Genomic DNA, 16,270 nt, shown 5'->3' with positions numbered 1-16,270 from the left:
TTGTAAGTCTTTGCTCAGTTCAGGCCTTAAGTCCTTGCCTCAAATTTGAGATGACAATAAACTATGCAAGATTCACAAAAACTAAAGCTGAAATATGGTGGGTAAGGGATTTGCCAACAGTATACTAAAAACTGGGAGAATTCATGCAGGATTTAATATATAGACAATGTTCAGTTTTTCAAAGTCATTAATGCTTGCAGTTTTTAAAAAATGATGATGCTTGACATGTGCAGCAGCTAAATCTTCCCTGTTGATAATCAGAGCTGATTCATCTCTTAAAAATTGATCTCACATCATACAAGATCTTATTACTCCCCAGAGGAATTAAATAGCTAAGGCACACTCATTTAGATTAAGTTTATCCCCTGACCTCTTCTCCATATCTCCAGTTCATACCTGTCCAACTCTTTTTGCCAGAAAAGCCGCTTAATCCTTCCTATTCCTCACAAACCCCCAATACTGATTTGAACTCATAACCATAGAATATAAATACAAATCAAAATTTAATCTATAAGGGAAATGGGAAATTTTTATGACAGTGAGTAGACTGTTTCAGCAGTGAAGGATTGGAACACTCAAGAGACTTAGATTTATGAAGTGTTTCACAGACTCACAGAATCATAAGGGCAGAAAGGAACTCCTGGAGATCATCTAGTCCGACCCCCTGCTAGATCAGGTTCCCTATAGTAGATTGCACAGGAAAGCATCCAGGTGGATTTCAAATATCTCTAGAGAATGAGACTTCACAATCTCTCTGGGCAGCCTGTTCCAGTGCTCTATCACCCTCACCAGTAAAGAAGTTCTTTCTCAAGCTGATATAGAACTTCCCACATTCTAGTTTTTGCCTATTGCCCCTTATTCTATCACTACACACCACTGAGAAGAGTTTCATTGCAGTTAAAGTCAAACCAAAAGCAAAGACTAAAGTTCAGCTCCCCAGTAAATATTGTATGGGCAGAAGTCCCCGGTAAGCAATTGGATTTATTTTTAACTAAGAAATTTCAGTAACCTGTACTTTTTCTGCTTTTGTTGTTGATATGTCCTTGTACATGCCAAGTAACAGATTCACGTGTGTAATGAACTCTCCACATGCTAAACAGCTGACCGGTAGCAGGGAGTGCATATCCGCGGCTTTGATCTCTGTTCTGATGATTTGTTTGCTTTCCCTTCATTCCAGAGCCTCTTTTCCCCTAGCTGTAAACAAACTCTTTAAAATCTGTGAGAAATATGACAGAATGTAAATCTACTTGAACTTGGAAGATAATGAAATACCCATGATAAGGGAAAAAGGCCCACATCAATTCACAATTCTTCACAGTCATTTCTTCCACAGTGTTATATATTAGGTACAAAACTGCAATCTTGAATTCAATCGTTAAAATCCAAGAGCATATAGATTTGTGTTCACAATTCAGGCTAGAAGATAAACATACAAAATATATATTGAGATTTGGATTTCAAATTACCTCAAGGTATGCAGGTGTTCAAATTGTGAGATTCTTGTTTTTCCATACTTAAATTTTGGAGTAGCTGTGGTTGCCACCCATAATATCTTTCAGCTGTTCACAGTAGTTTGTATTGCCATTTTATCAAAATAAGGTTCACTTGAGCTTGCTCAGATTGTAAATTTTTATTCCTGATCTTAGACTGCAATTAGTTCTTTGCCATACAAACCTGTTGGGTTTACTGATTTACCGACTGCAGACAGTCCACGTAAGCAGTGGCTGGGAGGATGTAAAGGACATTACTGACTTTAAATAAATATTTGACACCTCATGACAAGGATCGATCAGTAAGGATGAAAGCCTCTTACTGATCCTGGATCTTGTTACCTGCATGATAGAAACTGATCCTTAGTATACATGTTTTTGAGAGACCTGGTTCCTGGAATAGCCCAAAGCAAGATCCGTTTTAAATTCTGTTCACTGTAAAAAATGAAGATGTAGAGGCCTAGGTTGTAGAACTCCCTTCATGGACTGCTGCACAACTGGAAAATTACCATTACAATCCTAAGCTTTTACACTGCAAACAAAGGAAACAGGTAGAGATTGCTTCTTAGTAGTTTATTTCCCCACCCCCAAACTCTCATTTCCTGGACGTTGTTTGGATGTTACTAATGTTTCTGCCTGTACGTGGATTTTGTACAAGAGTTGGCTGAAATATTTCCATTTGATCTTTTTTTTTTTTTTCCATGCTAAAATGGTATTTTCCCCAAACTGAGAGTTTCCAAAGAGTTTTGACTCTTTGAGTTGCTGGCCTACGAGAATATTGGATTTTTTGTTTATTCTTCTTGAATTACTATTTCTTCTCTTTTATTTTAGTTCTTTTTGGTCACTCAGTCTGTAAACTCAGCTCATGTTTTTGTTTTTTTTCGCAGACTGTTTCTCATTCTGCTCTTATTCATTTTTCTTCCCTCTCTTATAATTTAAAGGCACTGAAGTGGCAGAAAGAAACTGAAAAATGTCCCCAAATATTGCTAAATATTACTGTGTATAGCATAAAGGATTAAAAGAAATGAAAAACAAGGGTAAGAAGAAAAAAGATATTTTCATGAAAAAAAAACCAGGAAACTAAACAACAAAAGCAGCGTAATTACCTCACTGCATGGAAACAGCTCCAAATTCTTGGTTTTTCACTTTTTTTTTAAATCTTTTTTTAATCTTTTTTTTTTTTTCCTCTTCTTATGTTTCCCATTATGGTTATAAACTGCCCCTACCATCTCCTGCTTCAACTGTGGAGGTTGGAGAGCTTATTTCTTTATATGACATGTATGCACCCATTCTGTTTCCTAACAGTACACGGTATAAGAAATAAAAGAAGTTCTATTAAGAATTAAAAAACAGTGATGAAAACTGAGACTTCCCAAAGCTTTGTTACAGTGGATTTAATCCATTTTTCTTTCTAGAGTACAACATATTTTGACATATCTTTTTCACAGCAGCATCTCAAGGCAAACCTCAGTTTTTTCATTCTTTCAGAAGTTCTTTACTCCGTGATTTTCTTTCTCAGTCTGGTTGGAAGTTCCGGGGAGTAGGATTTCTCTGTTGCACAGTATTTTATATCAAGCATTTATCATAAGCAGTAGAGGTTATTATTCACTGATAATTTTCAAATCCAATTTTTTTACCAATGATTTTCAAAATATTGAAACAATGTATTTGTGGATGTATTTGTGGGGGATAGTTTTGTTCATTAGGGAGTTTAAGAAAACTGGCAAAATTATGTGATGGAACAACAGAAAAGAATGTTACCCAGCATGCCAGGCTGCCCCTCTACATCTGTACCTGGGAGCTGGTTGTCTTACTGGATTTGCTCCTGCTAAATTGGCAGTTCTCACTTCTTTCAGTACCTTTCTCATTTTCACTTTTCTTAATGTCACAGTGAACAATCTGCACCTTTTCTCTGCAACACCTCTATGAATTTAGACTTCTGCTGAGGAAAACTCTGTTCTTGACATACCAGCTTACTTCCTTTTTATACTTGATGATTCCTGTTTACCCTATCAAATTTGAAACCAGCCTTCCCTTTATCAGACAAACAGCACTGTATCCTCTGACCAGTATTTGTTTTGCCAAAGAATCACAAAGAGACTTGACAGTGCACTGCTCTGCTTCTTGAAGCCAAATGTTGGCAATATATTCAGGTAGGATTCCCAGTTGGCCATCTATGGTCCAGAGTTTTGGTGGATTTCACAAATAGAGTGAAGGATTGATCATTTAATTCATTTATTTATTCATTCAATTATCTCATTCATATTATAGGCTCTGAACAATCCACTGGTCAAGTAACCACTATATCCACTGGGTTAGTGGATAATTTGTAGATAGTTGCAAAGCAGAGTCCATGAATACACTGGTTTTGTGGACTCTGTTGTATTTGGGCAACATGTTAAGACATGAAGAGATCTTACCTCCTAGTTGAGAGAGCAATTCTGCAGGTTTGAACTGATTTAGAGAACAGTTGGAGTAAAAATTCCTCTTCTGATAGTAGAATCCAGAATTTAATAAAATAAGAGACCCTCTAATGTACAAATGGCAAAGACGTACTGACAGCACAAATACAAAAAATGCAGCTGCGTGTACTCGAGGTTCTGAGTCATAGTAAAGTCTCTGCTGTGCTTTCTCAGGTTTTGTTTCCCTGCTGTCTCACAGTTTGCAGGAGAACATGTGCATGCTGCTCACTCCTAGCGTGGTACAAGGAAGTCTGACAGCGAATATTAGGATGAATTCATGGCATCATAGCTTAGCCCTAACAAAAGGGCTTGTGCAATGCACTGGCACTGGCATTGGAGGTAGTCTTTTTCTTTTGTTCTCAGTGGAAAGTTTACCATAGGGACTGTAGAAAATAGAAGTTCCCTCTGTTGTGGCATTACTGGAATCTACTCTCAAGTAAACACATTTTCTTCAGCTAAAAGCTGACATCTTTAACACATTGTTAGCACTTCATGCACAAGTCAGTGGATCAGGCAGTGTGCTAGTTAACATGCAAGGTGAGAGCAAAACAGCTTGGAACAGTACTAGTACTAGACATCAGTATCATGACTGAGCACAGGGCCATCATAAGAGCTCAGGGAGGCAGAGGAAGGTGAGGAGATGCTGATTTCCTGTTATCCAGGTTCAAGTAGCTAGAAACTTCTGCTGCCAAAATTTCTATGCCATAAACAACTTAAACCTGGAAGAGAAGTGGAGAATAAGTTACGTGCAACCTATGTATATTTGAATCAGTCCAACCTCTGCTTCTGCTCTCTATCCAAACTGTTTCTGGCTACTGGCAAGTGTTTGAATAGTTAATAAATTACTCATTCCTTACCGATTATTTGCTCCCAACCAGTAACCCTGAGCAAATCTTAGCAAATCACTTCCTCAGAGAGATCTTGGGTATCGCACAGTATTTGAATAATCTGAACGGAACAGTATACATCCCTTCCTCATGCATAAGATCATTACTGTGCACTGATGTGAAGCAATTGCATTTCTAGGAACCAGCCCACCATTCTGATTCAAAAGCTTCCCAAAGATTTTGTTTTTTTTTCCCTTTCCTGCTACACGGCAGCAAAAACTACATTAACAAGGTACTGTCTCAACCCTTCCCACCCTTCTACCCGCCTGAATCAATGGGAGACACAGCCAGCTGTTCTTTCCTTTCCAGAGAAAATTTTGCAACAGATACAAGCAAAGTGGAGGCACTTGTAGGCTTAATACAACCTCACCTCAGATTCTTGGTTTTTTAGCTGCATTCACTGCTGCCATGGGCATGTATTCACTGTTGTATTCATGGGAGCTGGATTCACACTGCTGATTCTGCAAACGGACAGAAAATGCCATAAATTTAATTTGTGGCCACTAACCTCCACCATTCCTGCTGTTGTTCTTTAAAGAGGGCAGTTAATCTGACTGTTTTCAGTGGAAATATTAAAACCTGAATAGACAGGTACCAAGGTAGAAAACTTGGAATAGAACAAACTAAAAATGAAAAACATACACCATCCAGAAAAATGACTAATGTCCCTGATCTCCTTTCTTTCCTGAGCTGACTGGTTCTTTGCTTTAATGGTTTTGCTCCAGAACAGCTGGAATTGCTCCACTGATGATTTGTTTTCCCCCCTTGAAGAAAACAATCAGGTGAACTGCTTACCAAAGTAATTCTGCTGACCTGTGCAGCTTTTTTCCTCTTTTCTATGATTCCCAACCCTTAAATCAATAGACAATTTTGTCTCAGAAAAATTAAATCTGAGCTGCTGTCATCTGTGACTGAATTCCAGTGGTAAATTAACAACTGCATCTCTGTCAAAAAATACATCACTCGCTGAATATGTGCCTGTCCCACTCCCTAAATCTTATCAAATGAAGTTCCCTATCCATGACCTCAATGAAGGAGGGTTGTGCAGAATCTTATGGACTTCCTTACCTTGTTCCTTAAACGATAGGCTACTACACAGCAGACACATGAAATCAGGGCAAATGCAATCAGGCCAGTAATTATCCATGACATGATTCCTTGTGAAAAGCAGTCTTCCTTATCTGGAGATAAAGCAGCAAATAAGTCATTGTTGAAAATCAGCACCATTTTTTCTCCTATAGATGACTTTTCAAATTATTCCCCCTTCTTTCTTTCATATCTGATTTAACAGACAAAGCGTGTCCGGAGGATTTCCCTGAGTTAAAAAGCTCTCTTGGAAAACTGTACAGCAGGAAAAAGAACGCTGTTGTTTTCCAGAAAGAGAGGTGAAACCCTAACTGTTGGTGCAGAAGGCTGAAAGAGTAGATTGAAAAGAAACCAAGGCAGTCTTTAGAATGTGATGGTATTTCAGGTTTGGAAAAGTGAACAAGGTTATTCAGAAAGAAAGACAGGTGATATAAAAGGTGGCCTGCTCCAAAGAAGAGGGGCCTTTGATATTCATGTTTGGATAGAAAGGCAAACTGGGGAGCAGAAGATGAACCTTGCTCAGGTCTGGGAGAAAATACAGTAGGACATGAAACAAGCAGCAATAGCTACGAGTGCCCATCTATGAGGACAAACAGGAATTGACAGCATTGGGAAACACTGCTGACAAAAAAAGGATGTCACAGCTTAATTTCTGAGATCAATGTGTTTTAAGTGCAGAGGGGGATAGTAGATCATTTGACCCAACCGCATGATATTAGCCTCAGTATTTCAGCTTCTGTCTTTGTTTATACATGATGTTGAGAAATGGGAAATGATGGAGAGGGAAGGACAGCAGACAGTACAGTACTGCTATTCATCTATATGGAGAACCAAGAAGAGGAGAAAAAAAAAAAAAACAAAAAAAAATCTATTAACTGTTTCAACTTAATATACTAAAGAGTCACCAAATGAAAGGTCATTCAGAATTAATGTATGTGTAGTAAGTCTCCTGGAGTTAGTCCAAGTCCTTTTCTATGTAACTTTGGCATCCCCAGCAATATGCAGAACTCAGCATAGGCTGCAAACCTGCCAAGTAGGACAAATAAGTACAGGGAGGTCGTGTTGAGCTCTCAATCAATACTGCTCCACTGCCACCAGTTCCTTACTGAGTATTCTCTGTTCTCTTGAAACTGTCTGTGCAAACTTTAGTCACATATTTCACTGCTGCTTTCACTAAGTTATGCTTATTGTCTACTCATCAGGGAACTGAAGTGAGGGGAGAAGGAAAGTAAACTTACCTTGGATGTACAAATAGGTTTCCTTCAAGTGGCAGTCTATGTAAGGGGGGGGTAATAAACTCTCCAGGCAGCAGGTGTAGGTGTCGATGTGCTTTCTGTCCAGATTTGTCAGAATGAAGGTGGTGCTGGTATTTGAATGCTCTGCCTGGCAGTAGGTAACGTTACTCTTTGGTACAGCTTTATTCTTACTCACATGGAGTGCACAGATTGCCTTCCTTTCATGCCCTCTGAGGAGGGTCATGCTGAACTCATTCACATTTTTGGGGTTTTGGAATATTAACTTGAAGTTTCCATTTTCAAATTTTACTATCCCCTGGGGGTCCACGACCTGAAGTTTATCTGAAAAGATGAGAACAGTTAAATGCAATCACTCAAACAGCAACAAAGAAATTCTCAAAGATGTTAAGAAACTCATTAAAACAAAGCAAGTGAACCATATGATAGCAGCTTAAAATACTCTGAACAATCTGGTTTTGCAAAGCAGCCCATATCATAGCATACCAGTGCATCATTCAGGTCATGTCATACACTACTGAGAAAATAAATGAGATTAACAGCTGGACTACTATTTGCTATAAGACTGGACAAGCACTGGGTCAGTGACTTATTTAATAATGTTTAAAGGTCTCCTTCGACCAAAGAATGCATGGTCATATAATATATAATCCTATTTGTCCTATTTGTAGATAAAACAAGACAAGATGAAGATGATGATAATTTTTTCCAGTTTAGGGTTCGTAATCAGAACCCTAATGCTGTAGCTGAAAACGTGAAATAGGATTTGAACCCCAAAATTCTACATATGATGCCTTGACCACAAGATTTTCCTTTTGAGATACTGGTTTGAGACATGCCATAAGGTTTAAACACATTTTCTTAGATGGCTATATGACATTTATAACCATCATGATGAGAGAAATAGAGGACAAATATGATTGTGTGCTTACATTCACATGCAATTCAAAAAGCATATTTGACCTTCTCAAAAACATTGTCAGAAAACATTGACAGATGTTGTTCAACTCTCTAATTCTGCAAAATGTTTCTAATTTGATTTTCTTGGAAAAGAAAAAATGAACTAATTGAGGACCTCTTGATATCTCACTTTTGTAAAGCCAATAATCAGTAGCATAGGAATACTGTCAGGAAAAAAAAAAAAAAATTGAAATTGAAAAAAAGACAATCTACTTCTTTGAGGGCAGTATTTTCTGGCCTAGAAAGGCACTTAAACCATAAACCAAATTATGCAAATGTCTTACCTATATTTTTGCACAATCTTGATGAGCAGGTATCAGCTCCTGAAAAATAAAAATTGTTGCCTTCTTAAAATTCAAGAAGAGAGATGCAGGAACAAAGGCTGAGCTGTTCAATATTAAGATGCCGAAGTTATATTCTAGTGTTCATACCTGTGTCATAAGCCTATCTGATCTTGTCTCAATGCTACTTTGTAAAATCCCACTGTACAATAAAATCTCCAAGTGTAAAAATTAGTGTAGAAAAAAATGAGTTGAGCAGGAATTAATATTGGTAACATATGTAACACTTAGAAATTCATAAAACACTTCTGTAGAAGCAGTAGGTGTACTTAACAAATCATAACTGAGATGAGAGTAAAATTTCCCCAAAGATACTGAGGAAATCCACCCAAAATTAAAAAGCATACTGCTGTTTTCTCACAAATCCAGCATTGCCAATAAGCTTACATTACATTTTGTTTCCAGACCTTAGTGACTTCCCACTTCATTGTATGTTTTTTCTGTTTCCCCCGCACCTCAATACTGCATCAAAACACCTTGTGGCACATGCTGGATGAATACCTATTTGGAAGGTGCTACAAGATAAATAGCAAGAAAATGTCCAAGCAGTGCATAGAGCTTTATTCTTTTTTCAACAGAAAACTTATTTCACTCATGATTATCAAGCTGCATTCAGTCCATCATGCTCAGGCATGGGGCACACTTTTAGTAATCATTCTGGACTTTTTTTGCCTGCATCACCATCCACCGTGGAAACACTGAGAATTTTCTGTCTGTATGGGTGACATACACTAGTGTGAAATACGTTGTTTGTCAGTAGTAGGCATAGCAGAGCCTAGCAGCATTTTATTTAGACTTTTTCACAATGCTATAAAACTAGAGCTTTGTGTCATACACAGACAGGTGTAAACTTGTGAAACTCATGTCTGCTTTTCCTGTCTTCTGGTTGTTTAAGTTCTTCAGAAGTTGCTTAGATTGAAATACACTCTATATTAGGATTTTATCATGCTAAGGAAATAGTGGGCAAATACTTGCATATAAAGATTTTGATACACTATCATATTCTTGTTACTGCTACATGGCAGTCTAGGTCCACACAGCAGCATTTTACTGCTGTACTGGGTATTGCACTGATTAAGCAGCATAAAAAAATCCTTTTCCCAAAACATCTGTAATCTAACACATCCAGCCTGCATATGCACAGGGACAGAAGATTACTGTCATGCATGCACTGTCATATGTTCTCAATTCTCTTTCTGAACTGTGCTAATCCTTTAGTGTCCATGCTTTCTTCTGCTTTGAATTCTTGCTTTCTTATTATCACCACTGGCAAGGACATTGCAAAGAATGGGTGTTTAAAATATTTTTATTGCGATGCAAAGATGGTGGATTTCTGGAAGATGCTTTTTGGTGCGCAGTTGGAAAGCAATACAAACTGTTATCCCTTTGTGACTGATTCACTCTCTTCCCAGTTATCACTTTCTTCCCTGGCTTACAGTGCACAGCCCACGACCCTGTACCAAACAGCAATATCTGTACCTCTTTCAGGACTTAAATGTGTGATAACAGACAAGGTAACTTGTACTGCTAGCATGAAGATAAGATGAAAAAAGCACACAACTTGTCAAACAGCACTGGAACATAGGCTGAAACACAATAAAGGCCCAGATACAGATCGTTTAAGCCCTCAGAGTAGTATACAGCCTGACAAGCTAGGAGCTTAGGTCAAAGAAGGAAACAGCTCTCAGTGACTTGTATATTGAGTAGGGAAAGAAAACAGCTGCTATGAGAACAACATTTGAAATGAAGGTGTTTTAAAACACTGTGTAGTTTCAGTGTACTGTAGTTTGATAACACATGCCTTTAAAATTAGGTCCAACAACAGGCTAAGTATTTAGGTGCAGAAAGAAAGCAGAAAGTGGATTGATACAGCAGAAGCAGAGAGCGCGGTGTGTGTGTAAGCTGGCCAGATAGCACTGAGGCTTCTGTGTTTACCACTGCTAGAGGAGAAGGAGAGGGAGAGGGAGAGTTGAAGGGGAGAGGGAAAGTTGAGAAGGAGAGGGAGAGAGAAGCAGAAGCAGAGGGAGAGGGAGCAGGTGCTGATCCAGGGCTAGGCAGTTAGAGTCCAGCAGTACCACAGGCCTCCAAACACTGCTCACAGCAACAGCTTGGAATTTCATTCGTCTGATTGCCTCAGAACAGTTTAATTCTGCTGTTGGCTAATGAAATTGCTTTTTCATACTGGGTGGTTTGAAATCTTTTTTAGAGTTTTAATTCTTGTTTTTAATGGAAAAGGGCAGGGAGTGGTGAGTTCATGTGACCTTGCGGCAAGCTGAAAGATCATCTTGCATCCTCTCAGGCCTAGAAGCTGTAAGTGGCTATTTTCAAGAAAATCTCAGTAATGTATTTCTGTGATTGAGCATTCTGGAAAATGTGATGCAATTAGTATTCTTCTGAAACAACTGTCCGTACAGAAGACTGTGTTTAGCATAGTGTACAGGCAGCACATTTTAAAATGAGATTAGCAGTGCCTGAGATTAAAACACAAAATTATCTACATGGATAAACACAACAAGTGAGGTTTGATATGAATTTCCACCTCACTAGCTATTCTGCATCAGTCTTGATGTGAATTCTCTCCCTCTCTGCATACTAAAATGTAGCTTATTCCCCCTTCCAACAGCTGACTGTCGTTCTCCTGTGCTCATTTATATCGGTTCATTCCTAGGGTAATCCTGTGGACCCCGTGGGTAATGGCCAGACACTTTTGCAATGTCATTTGTCAAGCCACTATCAGAGTAAATGTACATTTAGGGGAATGGAGGATAGGACATGGAGGTTAAAATGTACAGTAACATTGAAGGATTTATTCATAACACCCCCCAGATATTTAAAAAAAAAAAAAAAAAAGTGAATAAAATACTACATCATGTTATAGTTGAAAATGAACAGAAAGAACCTCACTGCTCAGTAGTAAAACTACTTGCATTTGGCCATTTATTTTTCATAAAACAATATATTCAATTGCAATACAAGGAGTGTCTTAGCTTCAGCTGGGATGAAATTGTTTTCTTCAGAGAGTTTGGTACGGCACTATGTTTTTAATTCTGGGAGAAAAACAATGTTGTTAACACACCAGTGCTCATAGCTGCTGCTAAGCATTGCTGTACAGAGCAGGGAATGCTGTACATTCTCTGAGAAGGGTCCAAGGAGCTGGGGGGAAACGGAATTAGGACAGTTGACTCAAGCTGTCCAAAGGGATATTCCACACCATATGACATCGTGCAGAAAGAGTTCTGAAGGAGGTGGGAGTTCATCTGGTTCTCTTCTGCTGCTCAAGGGGCTAGCTGGGCATCAGTCAGATGGTGGCGACAATCACTTGTGCACCATTTGTTACATGCACTCACACGTAGATATATACTCATAACTATTATCCTTTTCCTTTTCTCTATCTTAGTAATTAGTTTTATCTCAACCCATGAGTTCTAGCTTTTTTTCCCTGATTCTCCCTCCAGTCTCACTGGGAAGGAGGGAGCGGGGAGAGAAGGAGGAGTGAACGAACAACTGTGGTGCTGAGCCACCTGCAGGGTTAAACCACAACAAGGAATTTGAGATAAGAAGAAACAAATCTTTCATTGATATTATAGAAGTGTCACACTGGTGTTGTGTAGAGCTGTTCCTAGCTCACCTCATGTAAAGCAGATCATGTGGTCAAATGAATCCAGAGGATGAACATGTATATGAGAGTAACACCTTGTTACATTAAACTATGAAAGTGTGTGCATATGTGCATATGCACCCACATACACACTTGCATATTTACAGTCGTGTAAATTTCTATAAGAGGTTACCTGGATAACAGATATGTCCATCTCATTTGCTTTAATAGACTTACTTATTTTCATCTTTACTGCCGTGGAAAATACTTCAGCAGAAGCTTTGAAATTTCTGTGGTAATGGTGCTTGGACACAGAAGCCACCAAAAGGCAGGTTATTTTCATTTTAATGGGACTTTGAGCTTTCTTATTGCCCTTTGGCAGACCTAATGCTATTCGCAAACATCAAGATCCTCTGTACATTTTGGTCGTAACAGATTAATTTTAAAACATGAATTTTAGGGTAGGAGAATAGAGTATTCTTGCTTGGTTTACTTGCATTTTGTTTTACCTGTCCCAGCTTTCAGACAGCTAATTATCTGATTAAAAGAACAAGCATAATTTCACTTGAATGTGTTTGCCTCTGAAAATGATCAAGTATGGTGCAGACTCAGCTTTTAAAACAAGCACTTCTGTTATGTTATTACTAAACACATAATGGAACTGCATGCTGTTTTTACAATTTTGTTTATATCGTTTGTATATTGTTTTATTTTATACAGCTACAGTTTTTTAACCTTTCAAGGAAAGATAACACTATCAATTCAGTGTAATCAGTCATAAAGCTGAAATTAACATGCTCCTATCATTTGAGAATCAGAGATTAAGAGAGGAAAGCAGTGCTTCAGGGCAAAACTAGTAACAGCCAAAATTACTCAAAGAAACTATCATCTGAATTATTTTTACAGTATGAGATCTGTTGTGAAATATGGAAACGGTTATAAAATATACCGCTAGCACAGGAGCCATTGCTGGTGCTATTTCAGACATGACTGAAGAAATGACCATTGTTTCCTCCTGACAGCCAGAGATCTGTGGGTAAACAGTGGAAAGGCTTTGCAAATGTTGGCCTGCAAAAGCTCACGTACAACATTTCAGAGCCAAGAGCCTCATGTGCTGTGGAGTCCTACAGCTCCATATTCTGAAATCCCCATGCAAGTGTTCATTACGTAAAAGACTTCATGCTCTTACAATTTCTTGATCACAGTTGGGTTACCAAATTACACAGTACATATACACACTTATATATCACCTTCTGTGAGCTATTTACATTGAAATCAAAATCCACAGATCAGAAGTAAAGCTTGCTAAAAACTACACAAATAAACATCCTCATAAGTTACTCTGTTTTTACACCCAAAAATCTGCCACAGTTCCAGAACACTAACTCACTCCCTAAATGAGGGTATAGTGCTAATATGTATTTCACCAACCTCATGTTTTACAGTTCTTTTCTTTTTACAAATAACGATAATAATTAGTACTTGTTATACCAAAAGCACAGTAAAGAAAAAAATGTGAGAAATGCCATTCCTCACATTTGGAAGAGATTGGAAACAATTTCTTTCTCCTGCTACATCTCTTCTTACTATGCCCTGCTCCAACTTGTATCCTCTGTGTTGGAAGGAAGAAAGAAAGGGAAAATGCCGGTATCAAACAGAAAATCATTTCACCCTTAGAATTGCAGCCTACTTCTTCCTACAGGAAATTGCATTGTAGGTGGCTCCAGCCACATGTAGAAACATGTTGGTCAAGAACAGCTGCTAAATTGACTACCTGAGAAATTGAGAGGATGTTTTAGATGATAGATTTCAAGATAATTTTTCGGAGAGAAGAAAATACAGCAGCTCATGTCCCTTTAGAGATAATTGCTACAATCTTCCTTCCCTGTGAATTAACCCAACTTTTTGATTTTGTATAGCACATATAATGCCATGCTGGCCATGATATACATAGGTTTCAGAGAGGCAATGGATAAATGTGACCTCTGGTATTTTACTTTGTATAGCTGTGATAAAGCACTGAACTTTGCAAAGTGCAAACATCAATGCAACATTGCAACATCTATGTTTATAGCTGAACGAGATCAACACTGTCACCCTGCCCCTTAAACACAGCTTTGGAAGTGCTACACCTCCTTTTAAGTCATTCCACATTTCAAGCCTGCATCAGAATGATCTCATCCACTCTTGCATACAGGAGACATTTTTCACAGTACAAAAATTCCCTGCCCAAACATGACCGCAATTAATATCACTAAGTTAGCTTTTGTTATTAAGCTATTTGTTGTCATGCTGCTGTAAGACTTTGTGCACAGCAATGGAAGCTGGCTAGAGCACTACAGTCCAAACAGCTAGAGGATAACACTGAGCAGATGAGCTAAAGAATACGAACAATGAAAACCTGTACTTCTTTGTTTCAGCCTAAACACCCAGTGCTAGCAAGAATTTTATTCCTACCAGCTCTAGCGATCTTAAAGTTGAGAGCAGTCTTTTTGCAGCTGTTTCCCTTAATTATTGCAGTTTCTCCAACCCCTTGCTATCACATCTCATTTACTCTCTCCCTTCACTTGGTAGGTTATATTTCGTAGAAACATCACTACGAGGAGAATAATCCAATAATCCAAAATACTACTTACCACACAAGGCTTCAAACTGAAAGCAGAAGAGATAGAAAGTTACTGCAACTGACTTCATGCTTGCCTGATACAGAGGCATCAGCTTTCTGTCTGCTGTGAACATGGAGAAGAATTCATGGGTAGAAAAGGAAGTGGTTTGTGGGCAATGGGGGAAATTATATGATAATCGAGGACCTTTTTATTTAACCCCTGACTACGTTACAGCTATGTCAGCATTAGCTGTCGCCCACACCTGTGGAGTTTACTGCTTATTTTTTTTCCTACCTCATGGCTTGCTGTCACAGACAGGAAGATGAAAGATATTCTTACATTACCTTTGATGTCCACTTCCGCAAATGTTACTTCTGGTTAAATCTGTCACGATAGATGTTGCTGTCATCACCAGCACACTTCCTGCAGATAGCCATTGATCAGAGACTTCTACCTTAAGTTAGCTTACAGTACGTGTGTGTTTGCTTGCTGTTGGTGGCCAGGCTTCCCCCACGAAAGCTGGTGGTACTGCTCCACATAGTAGCTGATATCCAGCAGGGCAGGAGGCTTCTCTTGGTCCCGGTTCTGGAATTTGGTGGAAGAACAGAGCTGGGTCGCAAGAAGGATTCATTCTGTGCCATCCCTGTGACATCTTGGAGGCTCACTTGTGTCGGACTTCCACCCTGAAGCTCTGGCTTGCTCTGTGCAGACTTGAGAAACTTTTGCAAGAACTAACTCATTGCCCCAGGGCCTTAGGTCAGAAGCTTCTCTCCCTCCCTCTCGCTGCTTTTGTGCTACGCACTGTATTCTCGCATGTGATCCATCTGTATCCAGGAAATGCTTTAGGACCCTCTAGGGTAAAATATTCTACAACCATTTAGAACTGGTTATTTATTATGTTTGTAATACAGGTAACAAGTTGGAAAAACAGTTTCTAAATGAAGATTAATAAATTAGATGCATTTAGCATTCCTGACTGTCATACATACACTAGTAAACGCAAAAGAGTAATTCTGGTGCCTGAGGTTGGTGTCTTTGTAATGCTCATACAGATCATTGCAAATACCTGCAAATCTTTGTCTTTTCTTAAATGAAAATCAGAGTCAAGTCAGGATTTGATCTAAATTTTCAGTTTGGGGCTCTGAAACCAATCTCAAAAAATTCTAACTACAGAAAGTATCTGCAGTATACTTTTAATTTTGAAGCTAAAGAGTAGTATATCTGAAGGTTCAAAGAAAGGTAAAAATACAGAAAGATATATCTTACTCCTTAACTTTGCCAAGGAAGGTGCCAGGTAGGACCACCTTTCCTATCCCTGAAAGCAACATATGAGAAATCCTAAAATAGCAGAGGACCCTTCTACTGGGACAGGACTTTTATTGCCCCTCAAGTAAGCCTGAGGCAAGCAGCCAGAGAGACTGATAATTAATGAAAAGAACTTCTGCTGATGCACAGTGAAGGGAGGAAGAGAATAATGTGTGAAGTGCCTCCATCAGTATCTCTAGGGGAGCTTGCTGGCAATGTACCAAGGACTGAGTCACTACAAAGCATAGCACGACTGGGAGGGCCAGTAAAGGTGCAGATTAA

The 16,270-nt window shown here is 38.7% G+C and overlaps 2 protein-coding genes and 1 long non-coding RNA gene across 4 annotated transcripts in view; 1 reads left to right on the top strand and 2 right to left on the bottom strand.

The window, feature by feature from the left end:
* Positions 1-16,270, top strand: part of LOC128076716 (uncharacterized) — a 496,481-nt gene that overhangs the window by 271,445 nt on the left and 208,766 nt on the right. The gene's annotated exons all lie outside the window — the stretch shown is intronic.
* Positions 1-16,270, bottom strand: part of PARD3B (par-3 family cell polarity regulator beta) — a 753,023-nt gene that overhangs the window by 609,977 nt on the left and 126,776 nt on the right. The window lies entirely within an intron of this gene.
* On the bottom strand, positions 2,870-14,863 carry ICOS (inducible T cell costimulator). The gene is made up of 6 exons (XM_052674723.1): positions 14,714-14,863; positions 8,423-8,461; positions 7,164-7,502; positions 5,908-6,020; positions 5,210-5,300; positions 2,870-4,671 (listed from the first exon to the last, which is right to left on the bottom strand). The coding sequence occupies exons 1-5, from the start codon at positions 14,814-14,816 to the stop codon at positions 5,211-5,213; spliced, it is 684 nt and encodes a 227-aa protein (XP_052530683.1). The 5' UTR covers positions 14,817-14,863; the 3' UTR covers positions 2,870-4,671; position 5,210.

This window comes from Tympanuchus pallidicinctus, unplaced genomic scaffold, assembly GCF_026119805.1.
Source record: "Tympanuchus pallidicinctus isolate F22 unplaced genomic scaffold, pur_lepc_1.0 scaffold15, whole genome shotgun sequence".
NCBI classification, from domain to species: domain Eukaryota; kingdom Metazoa; phylum Chordata; class Aves; order Galliformes; family Phasianidae; genus Tympanuchus; species Tympanuchus pallidicinctus.
The sequence above is the reverse complement of the archived record's forward strand: the minus strand, read 5'-3'. Positions and strand labels throughout refer to the sequence as shown.